The sequence below is a fragment of the Myxocyprinus asiaticus genome, chromosome 20 (genome assembly GCF_019703515.2).
Source record: "Myxocyprinus asiaticus isolate MX2 ecotype Aquarium Trade chromosome 20, UBuf_Myxa_2, whole genome shotgun sequence".
Classification (NCBI taxonomy): domain Eukaryota; kingdom Metazoa; phylum Chordata; class Actinopteri; order Cypriniformes; family Catostomidae; genus Myxocyprinus; species Myxocyprinus asiaticus.
The window spans coordinates 15965293-15985777 of NC_059363.1; the positions used below are offsets into that span (position 1 = coordinate 15965293).

The window sequence follows — 20485 nt, forward strand, 5'->3', positions numbered from 1 at the left end:
TGGTATGGTATTAGTGCCATTGTACGTGAAATATTTTGTGCGGTCTCTCAGGAACATCATATCTCTCTCATTGTTTGTGTAAGACAAATTCTATCGTTTCGTGTTGACGTTTGCAAAGTTAAATTCTGCTTACACAGTACTAATATTTAATGCCTGGAAAAACGGGGATGGCTTGGGTGTGCAGTAAATAAAATGTCATTATTTGATCTTTGAAGTTAAAGAGGGGGATGCTTTGAAGTGGACATTTTAAGAGGCGAAGTTTGATGAGTCAAAGCTGAAGTCCTCATAAATCACTCGTAAACTCTCCACTCCTTTATTTTTTCCCTCCTGGTCTCCTGGTCAAGAGACCGAGGTGGTGTTACCCTTTCCTGTAATAAATGCTTGCAGGGTTGGAGGCCAGACATGCCGCTTGAAACCGCAATACAAGCGTGTGTGTGTGTGTGTGTGTGTGTGTGCGTTCACACTGGAGTGTCATACCCAGGAATTGACCTTTTGTTCATTGATTACACATACTCCATTACTCGTATAAATATTCTTTCACTCCATTAAGACTACAATCAACTCTCTCTCTCTCCATCTCCCCTTCCCTTTCTTTCTTTTCTATCTCTCTCTCTCTCTCTCTCTCTCTCTCTCTCTCTCTCCAGTTGGCAACAAAAACATAACCGCCCCTTACTTAGTAAAACTGCTCACAGGTCTATGGTGTACTGAGGTTCTAAATCTCTTTGTAGCACAGATGGTGTGGACCAAGACACACATACACTTATTTATATATAAATATATATATATATATATATATATATATATATATATATATATATATATATACACACACACACACACACACACACACACATATACATATACATTGGGATCAATTTCCTTCATAAAATAGATGGCATCATGAGGAAGGAAAATTATGTGGATATATTGAAGCAACATCTCAAGACATCAGTCATGAAGTTAAAGCTCGTTGCAAATGGTTCTTCCAAATGGGCAATGACCCCAAGCATACCTCCAAAGTTGTGGCAAAATGGCTTAAGGACCTCAAAGTCAAGGTATTGAAGTGGCCATCATAAAACACTGACCTCAGTCTGATAGAAAATTTGTGGGCAGAACTGAAAAAGCATCTGTGAGCAAGGAGGCCTACAAACCAGAATCAGTTACACCAGCTCTGTCTGGAGGAATGGGCCTAAAATTCCAGCAACTTATTGTGAGAAGCTTGTGGAAGGCTACCCAAAATGTTTGACCCAAGTTAAACAATTTAAAGGCAATGCTACCAAATACTAGCAAAGTGTGTGTAAACTTGTGATCCACTGGGAATGTGATGAAAGAAATAAAAGCTGAAATAAATCATTCTCTCTACTATTATTCTGACATTTCACATTCTTAAAATAAAGTAGTGATCCTAACTGACCTAAGACAGGGAATGTTTTCTACGATTAAATGTCAGGAATTGTGAAAAACTGAGTTTAAATGTATTTGGCCAAGGTGTATGTAAACTTCTGACTTCAACTGTACACACAGTACATCTATCTTTTAGTATTGTGATGTTTTTTGAATGGCATGTCTGAATCACATCATATAAAGTACTTTATGCATTAGTGACTTGTCAGTCTTGCTCCAGTTAGGACAGGACACTTTTCTTGGAACGTGTTGGAAAGTATTTTGGGGCATCTTAATTACCTGCCATTCTGCTGAACTGATGCAGGCCTATGTCTTTCTCTCTCCCTCGCTCTCGTTTTCAATATCAAAGTACTTTATTGGCATAAGTGTTTGGTATTATATTGCCAAAGCATCAATACACAACAAACAGTGTTAGGAAAAAAACTATTTAAAAGGTGCCAATGGTATTAATCAAAACAATAAACAATAACAATACATTAAATCTCTCCCTCCCTCTCCCTCAGTGTTTGTTGTCTCAGCCAAAGTTCTGGGCGGTGGAAGTGACATCGTTATGCCTGAGGACCAAACTGGAGAGAGGAAGCTCTCGGAGAGTAGAACGTGCCATGATGCAAACACAGGTATATTTCACATCCTCTTAACACACACACACACACACACACACACACACACACACACACTAAGGAGTGTATGGCTCTTATCGGCTTATCATTTTTTTCTTCCATACAAGCTGTGGGTCATTCAATCAAAGGCATCAGACGGTGATTCATATATTTACAGCAGGACTTTGCAACCATTTCAGTTTAACAGTATAAACCCCCACCCCCCCTCCCTGATTTACAAATTTATTATAATGCTTCCAAAATTTTAAAGCACCCAGAGAAATGAGATCCCAGATTTTTCCTGCTGTAGATTCTGTTGTTGTGTGTAAGAGAAATGGACAGATAAGCCCGAGGGAGGAGGATGCTTCAGCTTCCCTTTGGCCGCTTCCCGTTTCCTCTGTCTATTGTCATGACAGTTTGTCTCCATGTTTTACTGAGGAAAAGCCAGAACAGAAAAACAGGAGAAGTGTTGATACAGTATGTTAGGTTTGTATTCTTATGTGTGTGTGTGTGTGTGTGTGTGTGTGGATGTTAGGGAGGTTTGGAAAATGGGATTTCTCACCCTGTGCTTTGAAGGAAACAGGACAGATGCACTCAGAGACAGTCAAATAAGCATTTAAAAGAAGTTCAGTAGATGCTATCAGTAGTTTACAGTCTGTGTGTAGTTGTATTTATTATTAAAATTGTTACATTTCACCAGAGGGGAAAATTATATAAAATGAATATGGTGCATGCATCAAAATCATGCTTTAATCAAACCCAGCTTTGAGTGATGTTTTGGGTAGGTGAGTCTCTTCAAAGTACTATTAGTGTTAAAAATTACTACTACTAGCCTTTTACAACTACTGCTACTAAATGCTAAAGCATTTGCTATAATATAATGCTAGACTATATTGAAATGGCTACAAAGCAAAAAAATAAAATAATATTATTAAGGTGTATATTTGTCTTGTTTCCCAGTAAACTTACCTAAACATCAAAAATACCTGATAAGCAAGGATGCACAATAGTGTTGTTTGGTTTGTGAACAAATCTGTGGTTTTGAATGAATCTTTTAAATGAATGAATACTTTTCACTTACATTGTTTTGGCCGTGAATGGCATTTTTTTTTTTTTTTTTTTACTACAAGTCAATGATTTAGTGAACTTATTTACATGCACACCAATACATTGCTAACTACCAAAATCAGCTTATTAAAAAAAAATCCAACAATGTAAGAAAATCATGTTTACGTTATATTTGAAATTATCGGGTTATTTGCTGCTATTTACTTTTTGGGGTTGGATCTTTTTTCTTTATTTCTCCCCTCTTGGCTCTTTTCAGCTGTTTTGTATTTATTTTGTATTTTAATTTATTTATCCACTTTTCTCACAATTTGGAATGCCCAATTCCCACTACTAGTAGGTCCTCGTGGTGGCGCGGTTACTCACCTCAATCTGGGTGGCGGAGGACAAGTCTCAGGTGTCTCCGCTTCTGAGACTGTCAATCCACGCATTTTATCACATGGCTCGTCCTGCATGACACCGTGGTGACTCCACATGTGGAGGTTCATGCTACTCTCCGCGATCCACGCACAACTTACCACGCGCCCCATTGAGAGCGAGAACCACTAATCGTGACCACGAGGAGGTTACCCCATGTGACTCTACCCTCCCTAGCAACTGGGCCAATTTGATTGCTTAGGAGACCTGGCTGGAGTCACTCATCACACCCTGGATTCGAACTCGCGACTCCAGGGGTGGTAGTCAGCATCAATACTCGCTGAGCTACCTAGGCCCCTTCTTTTCAACTATGCTAAAAGTTTGCATTTTGTTCTCTTTTCTCTCCTCCTCTCAATCTTCTGAATGTGAGAAAAATTGAGAGCTTGCTGTCACTCTCAAGCCAACGCTCGTGGGTTCAGCTGGGACCAATCTCAGGTGACTGAACTCACATGTGTCAGCAGTGTGATTGTTGAGTGCTCTGCATTTTTTTGACTCTGTGATGGACAGGTGTTTGTGTGACTTGTTGTGATCTTCTGTCTGACTCAAACTTTCCCTCAGGGCGGCCCCCTAGAGTCTGGCTCGCCCAATGATCTGTCACATTGAGTTGTGTGATGTCAGAGAGCAGCTCCCAAGGCAAACATTTAAGACTTGAAGGAAAAAGCCAATTAAAAAGTGGAGACCAATGTGTCACTCCAAAATCTGCTTTGATTTAGATTCTGCTATCATGACAACCCATTAGTCTTGTGTTTATATAAAGTGTTAGATGTCATCCTTCATATCTCTACTCTGTACTGATGATCACCTGCAGTTTTCACGGACATGTCTACGTATGTCACTCGAGGACAAAGACGCATCATCTGCCGAAGCACAAGGGGTTTAAAGAGGGAGTTCATCCAAAAATGAAAATTGTGATGTTTGGCAGAATGTCAGCCTTTCATTGTGTGAAATAAAATTATGCATTGAAAGTGAATGAACTGTGACAAATGCTGCCTAACAAATCATATGCGTTTGGAACAACATGAGGGTGAGTAAATGATAACAGTATTTTCAATTTTGGATGAACTATCCATTTAATAGAGGCCTGTGATTGAATTAATGACAGATGTATGCTTGAAAGGGACTCCATGTTTAATATTAGGTGAAGATGCGTGGCATATACTGGATAGGATATTGTTTTCATTCGCTCTTTGATAAGTATTCATCGCAAACTTCATATTTGTGGATAATTTAGTTACATTGAAACTTGATTTGTCTTTAAGATTACTTTCCGCTCAATTGCAAGCCATTGTAACATTTTGTGAAAATTGCATCGACTCTGATCTCCGCCGTCTCGCTGCGGTACTAGTTTCACAGCCGTACTTGTCAACTTAATTTTCTCTGCCTCTGGCCTTTCTTCAGAGATCAAGAGCATTGAGTGCAGTCTGCAGAAATGGCAGAGTGGCTCTTTGCTGATGTGCACTGCATTTTTCTGCTTGTATCTAGGACATGGAGTGTGCCAGGGAGAGACAGGACTTCCGAAACTTTTCCTTCTTTTTGTGCATTCAGAATTGCAGAGTCTGGCATATTGTTAGATTAAAGGGCTCTCTTTGTGAACATATAATTTGCCTGTGTAGGGCACCAAGCTATATAGACTGCCGCACGTTTATTTTTCATTTAGAACTCTGATCAGGCCCTGGAAGGAGTAGATTTCTCTGATCGTATAATTACATTTTAGTGCTATCAATAATAAACCTACAGTAGAGGTTGGCAGCTTGAGTCTTTGGTATGGATTTTGGCATCTCATGGTGACATTGAACAAAAGACTCAGACGCAAGGTCCTTTTGTAGCATAAAACCAGTTTTATCTTGAAGAAATTCAGTTTAAATTTTTTTATCCACAACAGATTTAAATGTATGCAAGGCTGCTGTCACTTGCCACAAAATATTTTCATCATAATTCAGTTTTAAACTAAAGCTAACAATAGCTTATAGTCTGTGTGCAGTTTTGTTTATAATTAGAAATTTTTCAATTTTACTAGAGGGTAAAATTATATAATGTAAATTTATGGTGCATGCATCAAAATAATATTTGAATCAAACCCTGCTTTAAATCATGCTTTGGATAGTTGAGTCTCTTTAAAGTACTAATAGTATTAAAAAGAACTACTATAATTGTTACAACTACTAAGTGCAAAGCATTTGTTGTACTTTAATGCTAGACTGTTTAAAAAGTTACAAAGCAAAAAACTATTTCTTAACCTCCTGAGACTCGAGCATGACTGCTGTGTGCATTTTCAATTTCCCTTTTTGATTTGTAACAATTTTATAAACATGCAAAAAAAAATTGTTTTTTGAAAAGCAAATGTCTTCAAATTTTAAATAAAGCCAAGCTATAGAATTTTTTTTTTTTTTTTTTAATCAAATCGTTTATGTATTGAGGAGTGTTGATTGTACATGTTTTTGAGACGTTACAGACATTACAGCTGATTTTCTGTGAAGCTGCTTTGAAACAGTGTGTATTGGGAAAAGCACAAATTTGATTTCATTTGATTTGACTTTTTCTACTTTAGCAACAAAATCTCAATGTTCTCTCTTTGCACAGTCAAACAAACAAATGATAGCCAGTGCTGGAGCATTTTACCAATCAGAAATTACCATAATTAATCTGATTCAAAGTAATGGCCAGCATCATCCAGTCACTGATAACCATGTTAAAATAAAAATTATGAACTGAAAAGTTGTCCCATGTCTGCCAACCATGTTGAGTGGTCCATCATCTGCAGCCTGAAACTGAATTTTGACCGGAAGTTTGGAGTGAATGCACTTGACTGCATAGGAAAGCTATAGGATGCTCCCTTGCTCCCTATTTAATGAATGACTTAACCTCCAGTGTGCTGTCTGTCTGCACTGGTCTCAGAACAGTTTGTAATGCACCTTATTTTCATCCTAACTCCGTATACAGTCTCTGAAATCAACATTTTCCATCTTTTGAATGCATCCATTAATTCACAATGTGATAATGCACAGTAAATATAGGATTTCTAAGGGGAAAATAGCCTTGTAATCCTCAACTGTGGTCATTGTGTTTTACAGCGTGCCGTTTCATGATAAATCTCATTTATGTGCACACCAATATGCCGCTAACTACTAAAATCATCTTATTCAAATAAATCCAACAACATAGGGAAAACTGCATTTACAATTGAAAAAAATCATCTTATTAAAATAAATCCAACAACACAGGGAAAACTGCATTTACAGTTGAAAAAAATCATCTTATTCCCTGCTTTTGATGTCAAAACATGTAAAGTCAAACACTTCCATACATGGGATAAGTGGGTGAGAACACAGGTAAAGGTGTTTACAAGTAGAGTGCAAAATGGGGTTAATGGCTAAAAATCTATGTGTGCCGATCGTTCATGACCTTACCCCCAACAAAGTTGTTGAAGGTGTTTATATGACCTTACACGCTGTCGGCTTAAGCATAATCGTGTACGTTTTGTGGAAGTGTAAACACTCCAATACTTATTCAAAATGTAAAAGATGCTCATTTGTCGCACTTACTGGTGTAAAGATGTAATCTGCACAAATGGTCATTGAACAAATTGGAACACATCTTGTGTTTGGTGAAGGGATTCAAAAGACTCATCACTGGTTGGAATCAAAATCCCCACCACTGCTGTGCAAGGTATTAAAGATTGTTTTCAAAAAATGTTTTTTAAATGTGTATTTTGTCTTGAGGCACTGGCAGATTTATTATTATTTTTATACTGGTTTTTCACTTACTGCTTAAAACAAGTGAAACAATCTGCCATTGATGCGAGAGAAAATCTTGTTAAGATTATGATTTTTTTGCAGTGTATGAATGGATTTTGTCTTTCCACATGGCTTTTTCCTTCTCAAAGTATGCTGAGTCATGAAACATGCCCAGTGATGTAATTTCCTCCTGGTATTTAGCTCTTGGAGTTCCTCCATGGAAAGGTTTACATGTAATCCAAATTGAACTGCCATTCTCAAACCCTTATGGAGTTTGTTGCCCCACTTTTGTCTGTGTCATTTTTGGGTTTTCAGTCACTATTTGCATGGATTACAATTGGTAAAAGTATTTTTCTTTCTCCAAGTCGATACCAACGTCAATAATAAAGATTTTAATTTAGATTAAGTCTGTAAATCCATAGACTCTGTAGAAACCATAGACTAATCTAAAACACAATTTATCCTAATCTAAACAAATGTTATGTTGTTTGGCTGCTTTTGAAATTAAACCCCTGTTTGAAACTATGAACAAGTTATATAATAAGTTTATATGTCTATTAAAAGCCGAGGCTTTTTTGTTAAATCCAAATCAATGGCATATAACATCCACAGTTTCAGTGCCATGTTTCAGTTTCACTCTGTTAGTCATTACTCTGTTTTCAGTCACTGTTTGCGTGCAGTGCATCAGTTAATTATTTTGTTTCTCTTTCTCTCTTCACCAACACCCACTGTATTTATGCCCCCCTCAGACTACTGCTTTAAGGTCTTACAAGTCCTCATAGATGGTTTCAGTTATTCATTCTTCCATAATATAAGGAATGTGTGGACAGATGCACCCTGATTTCTTGTGTACATTGCTGAGGCATCTATTCAGTGCGTGTGTGTGTTTTCATTTGGAAGCTTTAGAAGTTTTAGTGTTTGCTCATCTACATTGCAAAGCCATTCCTTGTCAAATGTTAGAATGACATTCATTTCGTGATGTTGAAGATTTAAAGTTATAGTTCACTTAAAAAGGAAATTATATCAGTATTTACTTACCCTCATTTTAACCCATTTGCTATATTCGATTTCGTGAACAAAATGAGGATTTCTTTAGAATCTTAATGCAGCTTTTGTCAATAGAAGGACAGTTCATAGTGACTTAATCATCATGGTTGCCCCTTTCACCAATGAAAAAGGGCATGTTTAATTCTCAGGGTATGAGAGAGATTGGAAATTGGTGTCAATTCAAATAATTATTGGTAAAAATATATCATCAAAGATGTATGATATGCTCTTTTTTTTTTTCTAAAGAAATATCGGATTTCACTGAAATAACAAAGAGATGTGATGATTTTGAAAATGATGCACTTTTTAATGGATGTTTCTGTGATGAATGTGTGCTTTGGCAGCCATGGTGTCCTCCTATGTCAACATCCAATTCCTGACAGTTTGAGTTTCTCCACAGCTGTGTCCCTATCCATACCTGATCAGTAGATTAGGATTTATACATTTCTGCATTTCCCAGCCAGGGAAACATGAAAGTAATTAGTTATCTGCAACCCACAGACGAGTTTTGCCATCATCCGAAGAAATCGATTGCATCAAGTCAGTCGGAAATTGTATTTCCAGATGAGTTTCTTTTTGAACAACCCCCCCCCAGCCAGCCCTACTGGAAAATTCCATATTTTTGTATATATTATTTTTCACCCATTAACAAAATGCATTTTCTTGAATATGTGGCATTGCTTATTTCTTCTGAATTATTCCGGAATGTTTTAGAACTCGTAAGTGTTACAAACATCCAATTCCACATTAAGTTATTTACAAATTCTTGGGGGAAAATTTCAACCCTTTCGTGGTTGAAAGGCATACTTTCCCTTTTTTCTCCTCCTTTAAGTGCCTATTTAATTGCATATGTTTATAGCTGGGTTAGTGATCAAAGAGGTTTAGGGTAATGGCTGATGACACACTTGTGGTGTGGTGATATTCGCTCTGATAATTTATTTTCAGTTATTTTGCAAAGATGGATAAACGTCAGCTTCCAATCTGCATATGTGAGGTTGTTTGCATGTTGTCCACAGCTGCATTGCATTATTTTGTTTGTGTTATTGCTTTTTGAATTTATTGATTGGTTTGTGAGCATTGACCTTTTTGTTACAACCACAAACAGCAGGCCTGCACATGCTTTAGGTTTATGCAACTATGCATGCAATCAGACCCTTTAGCAATTCTGCATGGAGAGGAGAGAGGCGTCTTTTAAAATAATTTCAATAAAGATTGTTTCATTTTTGGCATGTGCTGACAAAGCTATTTGTTGTTGCCATCACTCTTGGAATTTGGATTGACTTTTAACATGTTTAATTATTTCCAACCCCCTGGTTACTGATTGGGATATATATATATATATTTCGACCTTTCTTTGGGGTAAGCAGTAAATAAAAGAATACTTTAAAAGGTTGAGTCACTGAAACTGTTCTTAAATTCTTTACACCACACTGTATTTTAATCGCTTGGGGGTGTTTGCAGCACTTTCTCACAGATCATGCCGAACTGCAAATTACAATGCCCGTAGAGATTGGATCAGAACAATGCCTGTGTGTTCAGCCTAACATTGGTTGAGAGTGTCTTGCCTCTTCTTGTTTATCTCCGTTCTGTTTGCACTCCTAAATCCTGGACAAGAATTAGCATTTTCAAGTCTTGGGTTTCCTCAAGAATTTTGTAATAGGATTTTGAAACAGCAGTTTTCAATTTGGAAGTAAAATAAAGTCTGTGGTTAACATGACTTGAAGAGGCTTGCTCTTCAGCATTATTGTATGCTGTAGAATGTTAATTGCTTGGATTAAATGGTTGTCCACTTAATGGCACATCATTGCCAATCACATGAACTGTTTACATTTTGTTACAAGTAGCAACATGACTTTATGGTTTCAAAATGCATGTTTGAGGTGTAATTTGAACCAAACGAGAGTCTCTTCAAGCAATGTTTTCCAAGTCATTATTTTACTCCCTAATCAAAAACCATCTTTCCAAAAACCTATTAGAAATTCCTGAGGTAACCCATGGTGGGTTGTTTCTACAAATTGACATCATGACTAAATAAATCTGTTGGATGCAGATTGTCCAAGACATTTTAAGTAAAATGTGTTTTGTTTCTTGAATAAAAAAAACAATGGCATGGTTCATGGTTTGAATGACCCCTCACAGTGCCATCAAAATATTTCACTCATAAGCCCATAAAACACAGCTGAGAGAGAATCCCTGTCATGTCCACACAATCACTGGGCCAGAAAAAAAAATCTAATAAAAATGACGTGAAAGGGGCATGCCTTGTAACTGAAGACAGTGCTCTAAACATCACTGTTCTCTTTCAGACATTGGTGGATTTCTTCAGTGAGAAGAACTGTCCCGTCACTGAGAGAATGAAGATGTTCTACACCTGCCGGGCACCTCCTCTCTGGGATCTACAGGTGAACTGAACTCCCCTTTTGTTGGCTTAAATGATAAGTTCACCCAAAAATGAAAATTCTCTCATAATTTACTCACCCTCATGCCATCCAAGATGTGTATGACTGTCGTCTTCAGAACACAAATGAAGATTTTTAGAATAATATTTCAGCTCTGTAGGTCCTTAAAATGCAAGTGAATGGGTGGCAATTTTTTTAAGCTCCTAAAAGCACTTATAGCCATCATAAAAGTAATTTGTTTGACTCCAGTGGATTAATTAATGTCTTCTGAAGCTAAATGCTAGGTGTAAGAAATGGATCAATATTTCAAACTTCTTTACTAAAAATTCACGAGGGTCGAGGTTAAGCATGTTGGCAAGTTCACGCGAGAACTGATGAGTGAAATACGGGGGGAAAAAAACGGAAGCGCAGTGTTGTTTACATCAGAGGAGCATATATAATCATACATAGATGCCTCATTTGGCTGGTTTGGATACGTCAACTGTGGCTCCATCTTGGAACAGTCAACAAGCAGAGCTGTTTGAATCAATTTGACTGCAAGTGAATGGAGGAGATCGAGCTCCTTGCTCAGAACGCTGCATAAACGTTTGTGTCGGAAAAGTACCGCAGCCCATAGAAACAGCTGCTAATAAGGGATCTACGAATGAATGTCTATGCAGAGGAGGCTTACGCGCATACTTCACGCGAGAGACCGTTTCAACTCCACCCTCCTCAACGAGCTGGCCGGAAGCGAACATTTTTTGTAAAAACAAGTTTTAAATATTGATCTATTTCTTACAAAAACCTTGCGTTTCACTTCAGAAGACATTAATTAGACCACTGGAAACGTATTGATTATTTTTTTATGATGGCTGTAAGTGCTTTTTGCAGCTTCAAAAAGTTGGCACCAATTCACTTGCATTTTATGGACCTACAGAGCAGAAATATTCTTCTAAAAATCTTCATTTGTGTTCTGCTGAAGAAAGACTGGGATGACATGTAAATTATGAGATCATTTTCATTTTTGGGTGAACTATTCTTTTAATGTTTTGCTCATATGTCTATGGTGTCTCTTAATCAAGATGTTTAAGAAATCTCCTAAGCTCAGCAGAAAGTACCTGTAGTACCCAATAGGGTGTTGGGGTCTGCAAGAAACGTGCACAATAAATGCTAATCAAGGGGGATTATTCATGGACGATTGTTCTGTGATGTACATGCACTAGGGTTGCACGGTACGCCGGTACTAGAGTAATATCGCTGTTCTAAATCTTCAAAATACCGTCCATGCAACTGAATTTTTTTAAACGGTAGTACCTTAGTAATGTTGTATGTGTAGTAGTTAATATTATTGTCTCCGCAATCTTTATAATATTATAAAGATCGCAGATGGCATTATGATCAGTGTTGTTTACATTCACTGCATGTTACCACTGTAAAATTCTTAATTGCGACAAACTATACATCATTAGAAAGGTGTTATACTTCAACATTGATATTTAGCCACTGTTTCACAATGTGGGAGTTATTTCTTTATGACAATATATCAAAACAAGTTAAAATGAAACTTTTATAAAGATACGCCATTCAGTGGCGTAAACTTCCGTTGATTTGTCTATAGCAGGCTTCAGTAAACAACATGCAATAGAACATTCTGTCTATCAATTTGCACATTTATAAATTGATTTTTATGTTTAATTCATAAAGAAATATAATTTTTGTCCAATTTTGTTTCACTACGCTTTGGAATATGAAGCACTAAAGCACTCTAATACTCTCAAATAGTGTAGGTTCCTTTCACCCAGGGTGCCTGGGGCGCTCAAGTGCATTTCTCGTATTAAATATGATCATAATACAAGTTATTTAGTACATGATCTCAGTGCCCACATGACAGGGACTTCAACTTACTGTACAAGGATATTAGCCATATAGACTCTGTGTAAAGAAAACATATGTCTTGTCCATATTTCCGAAGCAGTCTTTGGTGTTTTGTCAATTTGAAAGACAATAATAGAATACTCACTGCCCCACTAAAAAAAAAAAAAAAAATGAGTGGTATCATGATATTGGTATTGAAGATACTGTAGCTGGTACAGTATCATAACATTATTATGGTGACAACCCTTGTACATTTAGCATATTAGTATATTTTAACACCTGTAGAATCTGTCCCTTAAAATGTTGATTCATTACAATGCTGATACAAAAAGTTCTCCTTCCAAATGCCTAGAGGGCTCAGTGGGACCTCATTGAAAAACAAATGAATGAATGAATGGTATATAGTGATCAGAGGATAAATAAATACAATAATTATTTTGAATGGTCTGGGTGAGACTCTTGATCCTTTCAGGTTTCAGATTTTACAAACATGTGTTTACCTGTTTCTTCCTAATTACATCAAAATTTCTAATCTAATTCAATGTAATGATGCCAGGTTACCTATGTTAATTTGAAACGGAGATGATTGACTAATATGTGGTGCCCGAATTTATTTGCTTGCATATTTTCTCTCATTAGCAGACGCACAAGTGCTCAGAGCTAATCACCTCAAACGAGCCTGGGCAGATAATATTTATTTATAAATCAAAATAAATATAAAAAAAACATTTGATTAAACATAACAGCTGGATTATACGGCCAGTATCTCGGCAGTAAGAGCTTTGGCTGTTAGAATATGAATTGCACTTCCTCTACATGCTGAGAACATCCAGGGATATGAGACGAGTTTATCTTGACAGCATTTGTCAAGTAACAACTCTCACCTCTAGTGTACCTCATCAAAAAATACTATAATGAAAAGCAAACAAATGTTTTCAAAAGAGAGATATATTTAAGCTAAAGTGTGTCATTTCTGCTCCACTTCCGCCACCAAATGGAATTTTCAAACAGATTCTCAAACAATCCCATTGGTTGATCCAGTGACATTATGTCAAGCCTATATTTAGCTGTCCTATTAAAAAGGGTTAAAATGTTGACCAAAAAAAAATTTCAACTGGGCTGGAATAAAGGCATTTATAAGAAAAGAGATTAAATTACTGAAAAGAAAAAGAGAGAGAGGTGGGTGGGTGGATGGATGAAAGAAGGAAGGGCTGATGTGATCAGTCCTGTGGATGACATTGCTTGCTCTCTGTGTAATAACAGTGAACAGCAATAAAGCTGGAATTGAAGTCGCTTCTATTGCTGGCAGGGGAATAGAACGCTACCAAACTGCAAGCAAGAGATGGACGCGAGCAGCATGCAGTTGGAGGACAGTGTGCGTGTATGTGTCGGGGGGGGGTAGAGACACCAGAGGGTTGCAGGGCATTAAGTTTTTATTTTATTTTTTTAGATGGGAACAGATTTAAGAAATTGTTGGATTCGCTTTCAGAATTAATAATTTGGCATGCATGCAAACATGAATCAGCGTTGGGATCGCTGTTGCAGTTTTGCGGGGGATGGAGGGAATGAGAAAATAAAAAGATAGAAAACTTGCATAAATGGGACCATAGGGAAGCCCCCCACGTTTCCCTCTTTCTTTCTCTTGCATTATTTTTGCTCACACGGCAGCGCTGTATTGATGTTTCTCATTTTGGATACAAGTTTGTTTAAACCCATAACCTTACATATTAAACTTCTGCAATTAATTCAGCATGAATTGCATAATGAACAGAATCCATTCAAGCTTTATTATTATTATTAATTTCTGAATTATTTTTTAGATTATTTAGATCTCCTCTTTTCTCCCCAGTTTGGAATGCCCAATTCCCAGTGTGCTCTAAGTCCTCGTGGTGGCATAGGACAAATCTGTTGCCTCCACGTCTGAGACCGTCAATCCGCCAAATTATCACGTGACTTGAGCGTGTTACAGCGGAGATCTAGCATGTGTGGAGGCTTCATGCTATTCTCCGCGGCATCCACGCACAACTCGCCACGCGCCCCAGCGAGAGCGAGAACCACATAGTGACCTCGAGGAGGTTAACCCAACGTGACTCTACCCACCCTAGCAACCGGGCCAACTGGTTGCTTAGGAAGCCTGACTGGAGTCACGCAGCACGCCCTGGATTCGAACTTGCGACTCCAGGTGTGGTAGTCAGCGTCTTTATTTGCTGAGCTACCCATGCCCCCTTTTGCTTCTTTTTTTTTTTTTTTTTAAGAAATGGAGGGATGAGTCCAAATAAATTTTTGTGGTAATGAATATTATGCCATATTGAACCCGGAATACTCCTTTAAAGACTTTTTTTCTTTTTCTTTCCTCCTTTTCTTTCTTTCTTTCCCCCTCCTTCCCTCTGTCTTATTTGTAAGTAAGAGCACGTTCTGTCTCCCATGTCTAATAGGTCACATAATCATGGGCAGCCTCACTGGTGAATGTATCTAGATTTATGGGTACCCATAATGCCTGCAGGACGTGATATGCCACAGAAGGCAGGCGTGGAGGGGGGAAGTGAGTGGGTGGGTGGGTGTGTCTCTGGACAGAAAAGTGAAGGAGAGATGGAGCAGGAATTCAGCATTTCCTGCTGCCGAACCACTCAAAGCAGATATCCGAGGTTGAGGTTGACATCAGTTCAGTCCACCTATAATCTCTACAAATAGACTTTAAAAAAAAATCAGAACTCTCTGAAGGCCAGTGTTGGGGAAGCTGCTTTAAATCAGGTGTTGCTTTTGTAGGTTATTGTAGTTTGGCAAGTTACAGTTTGTTTTGGATGTGCTGCCTAATGAATACAACATGCAGTTGCCTAAAACAAGAAGTTCAGTTAATCGAAATTCATTAGCGTGATTACAAGGGAAATAATCCACAATTATGATTTTTGTATAATCGTTCAACCATAGTCGCTACTCGTTGAAAAAGGTAGCTTGTTACTGGAAAAGCTACACTGTTCAAGAAAAAAGCTGAACTACTGTCATGCTACAAAAACATTTTAATTAGTTTTTTTTTGCTGCTTTTAGTGCGTTTCTAACACTGTCGTTGGGGACAGCATCTCAGCACAATTTTTAATTAACAGACATATACGCTGAAGTGGAGTGGGCACAACCTTCATCCTTTATCATTTTGTCCCTCCCTTCTCAAATGATCTGTGACGTGGGAATGATCGAAGGAATTGAAAGAGTGTAAACACAGCCATAACTAGCAGCATTCATCAGAGACCGAGAGAATGGACAAGGCTCATTAATGGTATAGATGTGTATATAGCTGCTGATCAAGAAGCATGACAGCACGGAGAGAGATAGATGACCATACGCTCAATGCATCCTTTCAGAAAGAGAGGGGGAAAGGGATGGAAAGATAGTAGAAGTTTTGGTGAACTGTGGTTTTAGCGCAGTGCCAAGATAAACCAGACCGAACCGCAATTCACTGAATGCTTTTGAGTTTTGTTTGTTTGCTTTTGATATTTTTGGCTTTGTGTCCACACGGTTGCTAAATCTGTTTTGAGTGTCTACCACATGCTGTGTGTGTGTAGGCAGTGTGTTGACTGATCTTGGTGTATGATGTGTGTGTTTAGAGACAGTTGGCGAGTCTGTTGACTGATTTGGGCCTGACGAGTTCTGCGCTACTAATCTATGAACGGCTGGAACTCTGGGAGGATGCAGTCATCTGTCTGGAGAGGATGGGACAGCACGGCAAGGTATGCCATTCAGACACTTACTGTATATTTGTCTCTTCAGAATGGGCACTTTTGACCCTGTGCACTTATAGACTATAAACTTCCTTAAAACGCACACGACAGCCTTGTCAATAGATGCATATACTGTATGTTGTTGCTTTGTGCTGCAGAATTCAGCAAGTGTGTGTACTTATTTGCTATCAATAAATTGTAGTATATACAGTGGCCCCTACAAATTAATTGCATACTTAAGCCACACTTAAAAGTATATAATTGGCTTTAAATTAGAAAACAAAATATCAGACCAAATCCCCTCTCTCTCTCTCTCTCTCTCTCTCTCTCTCTCTCTCTCTCGCTTGTACACACACACTCTGTTTCTGTGCTCCACTATGTCAGTGCAGTTTTCCTGGAGCCATTTCTCGGCTTTATTATGTTACCATGCACTTTATCTACCAATCAGATTATTGGGTAGCTCTGAGGTCAATAAAACTAGCCAATCACTCCCAGTCTGAGCTCTAATATTATAAAAATGTACTGATATCCACTCCACTGCAGTACCTGAAGCAGTCAGTCTCTCATCCTTTTCTTTTTCTGTCTCTCTCCACCTTTCCCTGCTCATATATTATAAGTTTAGTATAAGTCATATAAGTTTAATGCCACAAACTGCAGATAGGCATAAAAAAGAAAGTGAAAAAGAGATTGCAGAAACTGACAAAAGGGATTGGCACTTCAAATGAATAAAAAAAAAGGAGAAATGAGGAAATATGAGGGTGAGAGAAAGTAGAACGGGGAAGATGTGGCCAGACAAATTAAAAAGGCTGCAGGAAAAAATAAACAAAGTTTTGTTAGTTTTCCTGAAAGCCGAAGGCCTCGCTGATGTATCGAAGCACAAGAAACTGTGTTAGTTTAATTATTGTACACCTTGAAAGCACGAGGTTCATTTGGGACATGTACTGATGTTTATTTGTTTTGAGCTAATTATTTTTTTTATTTTTTTATTTTATTGTCCCACAAGAGCTTGCATGTGCAGCTGTGTATTACTGCTGGAATGTGCCATTTAGAAATGTGTGTGGCCTTCCAAACAGAAGCTAACAATCAATCAGACCCTTTCAAAAATGTACCTTTGTAAACACAGTTTCTGCCTAAATACCATAGTTAATATTTTTATTGTTACTATTGATAATAATACTGTGTTATGGTTGGTACTTACCATAACTTGGTACTTGCCACAGCAAAAGATTCTGAAGGAGAACCTGTAGGCTAATATTATTTTTTTTTTTTACAGTATTAACAACAACTGTACTGCCATACAAAGCAAAAATTTAAATGATTTCACTTCACTCTTTAAAGATTATCATAGTTTTAAAAATGAATAATTTTTATGATAGATTTTCACATTTTAAGATTGAAAGTGTGTCTTTGACATGAGTAAAACAAATCTATACATAAGAGGCATTTGAAAAGTAGCAAAATGCTACTGTTACTATGGTATATTGACAGAAGCTGTAGTTACCATGGAAAAGTTTTGTAAGGGGAGGTCGGACAGGAAAGGTTTTTGAGTTACTGAAATCTTGTTTTCTCTGAGTAAAACTGACACCCATGTCTGAAGACATTTCCCATGATTCCCGTGGTCTTCATTGGTGTACTTCTTTTAAAACCTAACTGCCTCCTTCATTCTATCATCACTCTATTTATTCTGTCTTTACAGCTCCTCACCTCAGCCCTGCCTTACTGAGTAATCACTAGACATGAAAGCTTTCATTGCTTATGAGTCAGTTACACCCACACTCTCAATCTTCCTTCCCCTCACTCACTCTCTCTCCCTCTCTCTCTCTGTTCCTCTTATTCTGTCTTGTGCCAGTTGGTTTTGTCCCACAGTATGTTACCCTAACCCGCCCCATGGCTGCCTTCGCCTGCTCTGAGTTCAGCATTTAGAATCATTCCCTGAAGGCGTCTCTCAGAAGCCATATCATTGACTTTTTGGCCCATGCAGTTTAGTGCAGTCGTTAGGGGCTGTTCACACAGGATGGAAAGGTTCCATTAGTGCTATTTTTGATTGGAACAAGAAAATAATTAAATACAAAAAAATGTTTTTTTAAAAGGAGATGCCTGAATGTAATTTACAAGACTAGTTTACCGCCCCCCCATACAGAAACTGTATGAGTTTCTTTCTTCTTATAGAATGTCTTGGCCACTCTTTTCCATGAAAGTGAAACAGAATTGGGGCTGTTAAGCTTCAAAATGACCAAAAAAGCACTCATGCACAATGTACAGTATATCTTCCAAATCTTATGATGCCATTTGGTAACTTTGCGAGGAACAGGCCAAAATGAAATGGAATATTCTGGTTCATCTAAGTTAATCTTAATCGACAGCATTTGCGGCATAATGTTGATTGCCACACAAAATCACACCTCCTGTTTTTTTTTTTTTTTTTTTTTTTTTTTTTTTTTGGAAGTGCAACATTTTTGTAGTCCATACGATTTTTGTTGTATGTTTCAGAATTTCGATTAATAAAATTTTCGATGAAGTTAATTTTTACCCAGCTTTTTGTTTTAATCATAATCTTAGTCTTTTAATGAAATTGTCCTTTAAATGTAGTCAATATTTTGTCAGGTTATATTTATTCATTTTAGTCCATTTTACTTTGACAAAAATTTGTCTGAATTAACATAATGGCAGAAAATGTGTATATTGAAGTATTAGCAACTGTTTAGTTATTGTTTTGTGGATTCATCATGCTTTTATACATTTTCTGTGTTTTAGCAACTGATATAATTTTTTGCACTGCGTATAGCGCTTTGTTACGGCAACGGCCTGTTCACAATGCCAGTTATGCATTGACTAGCATATAATTGAACTGAAGTTCAGCTGTGCATTTGCTTCATTATTGTGCTGATGTAAATTGTAAGATTACATTTATGTTGTAGATATAGCTGATTAATCTCATATCTAGGATGCGTTTTGAGTGAGGTGATTAATAACCTTCACGCTTCAGTGTAATGCAGCTGACAGAATTTTCATTTGAGTGTACTATCCCTTTAAGGTTGGATTGTCTGTTGGCTCAACTCTCTCTTTATTGCGCTATCCAGAAACAGTTTCCCCTTCCGAAATTTCCAACCCCTATTATTACCAGTGAAACTGCTAACCCGCTCCCAGATTAGCATCCATTTATGTGCTTGCCAGCCATGAGATGGAGGAAACTGCCTCCTCACAGTGCTTTACTGGGCTACACGAACCTTTGCTGGCTGGTTAGTGGACTGCAGTCAACTGGACCGAACTCAATGGCAGATTGTTGTTAGCGGGGAATGCAAAGCGTGCAGTTTATAACGGATATGAGGAACAAAAGAACATTCAAATGCTGTCAAACCACAAGTCTCTCTTTCTCTCAAACTGTTCTCTGTTTCTCCCTCTCGTTCTCTCCCTTACCTCTTCTTATCATTGTTCTTCAGAAGACAAATGTGAGACTTTTTTTGTAACAAAGTAAATAGGTTATTCATTCTGTTGAATCTGGCAGGTTTTATTTTATTTTTTTCTAACTATTGTGTCCGGTAAGAAGAGAGATTGTTCCCACTTCTTTAATTATGTGTACTAGCAATAATGAATAAATAAGCGCCCTAATAGAAGTGCTAGCCAAGAAATGTGAATTTTATTGCCCTCCCCTTCCCCTCCCACTATGGCCGCAGTTCTGAGTGAACAAGCCCTTTATCCATCCCAGTGTGCAGAAGGAGGGGTGAAAGGGCAGGAGCTGCTGAGAGATGCACTGTAATATCGCTCTGCATCCAGGGTTTGAGAGAGAAGGCACATTCACAGCAACTGTAAAGAGGTCATGCGTTAATTGTTGTGTCATCAGAATTTTGCCATTTAGTTTTGGAAACTTTTATATAAGAGAAGACTTTCGTGACTGAGAGTTAGTACTCTTGACTGAGAAGCAGTACCTTCGGTTCTGATGTTCATAACATCATGGCCATAGCCTAGCGGTTATTGCATATGCTGAAGGTAGGTACTGTATACTGTCAGACAAAGAAACACCTACTCATTCTTTATTATCATTCTCCACATTGCAGAATGATAGTAAAATCACAAAACTATGAAATAAGACAAATGGAAGTATGGGAATTATGTTGTATATAAATGTTTATGTATATAAATTAAATTCTGATAATTAAAATACATTATTGTGGCAGACAAGTACAGCATTAATTAGGCAATACAAAAGGGGGCTTTAGAAGGCAATACAATGTTTATACCATCTTAATGGACGT

At 37.7% G+C, this 20485-nt stretch overlaps 1 protein-coding gene across 1 annotated transcript in view; it reads left to right on the forward strand.

Annotated features, from left to right (window-relative positions):
• Window positions 1–20485, forward strand: part of LOC127411154 (tetratricopeptide repeat protein 27-like) — a 126787-nt gene that overhangs the window by 83128 nt on the left and 23174 nt on the right. Inside the window, exons 10-12 of the mRNA XM_051646513.1 lie at window positions 1908–2021; window positions 10573–10668; window positions 16119–16241. Of these exons, the coding sequence (XP_051502473.1) occupies window positions 1908–2021; window positions 10573–10668; window positions 16119–16241 (333 nt within the window). The remainder of the gene's footprint in view (window positions 1–1907; window positions 2022–10572; window positions 10669–16118; window positions 16242–20485) is intronic.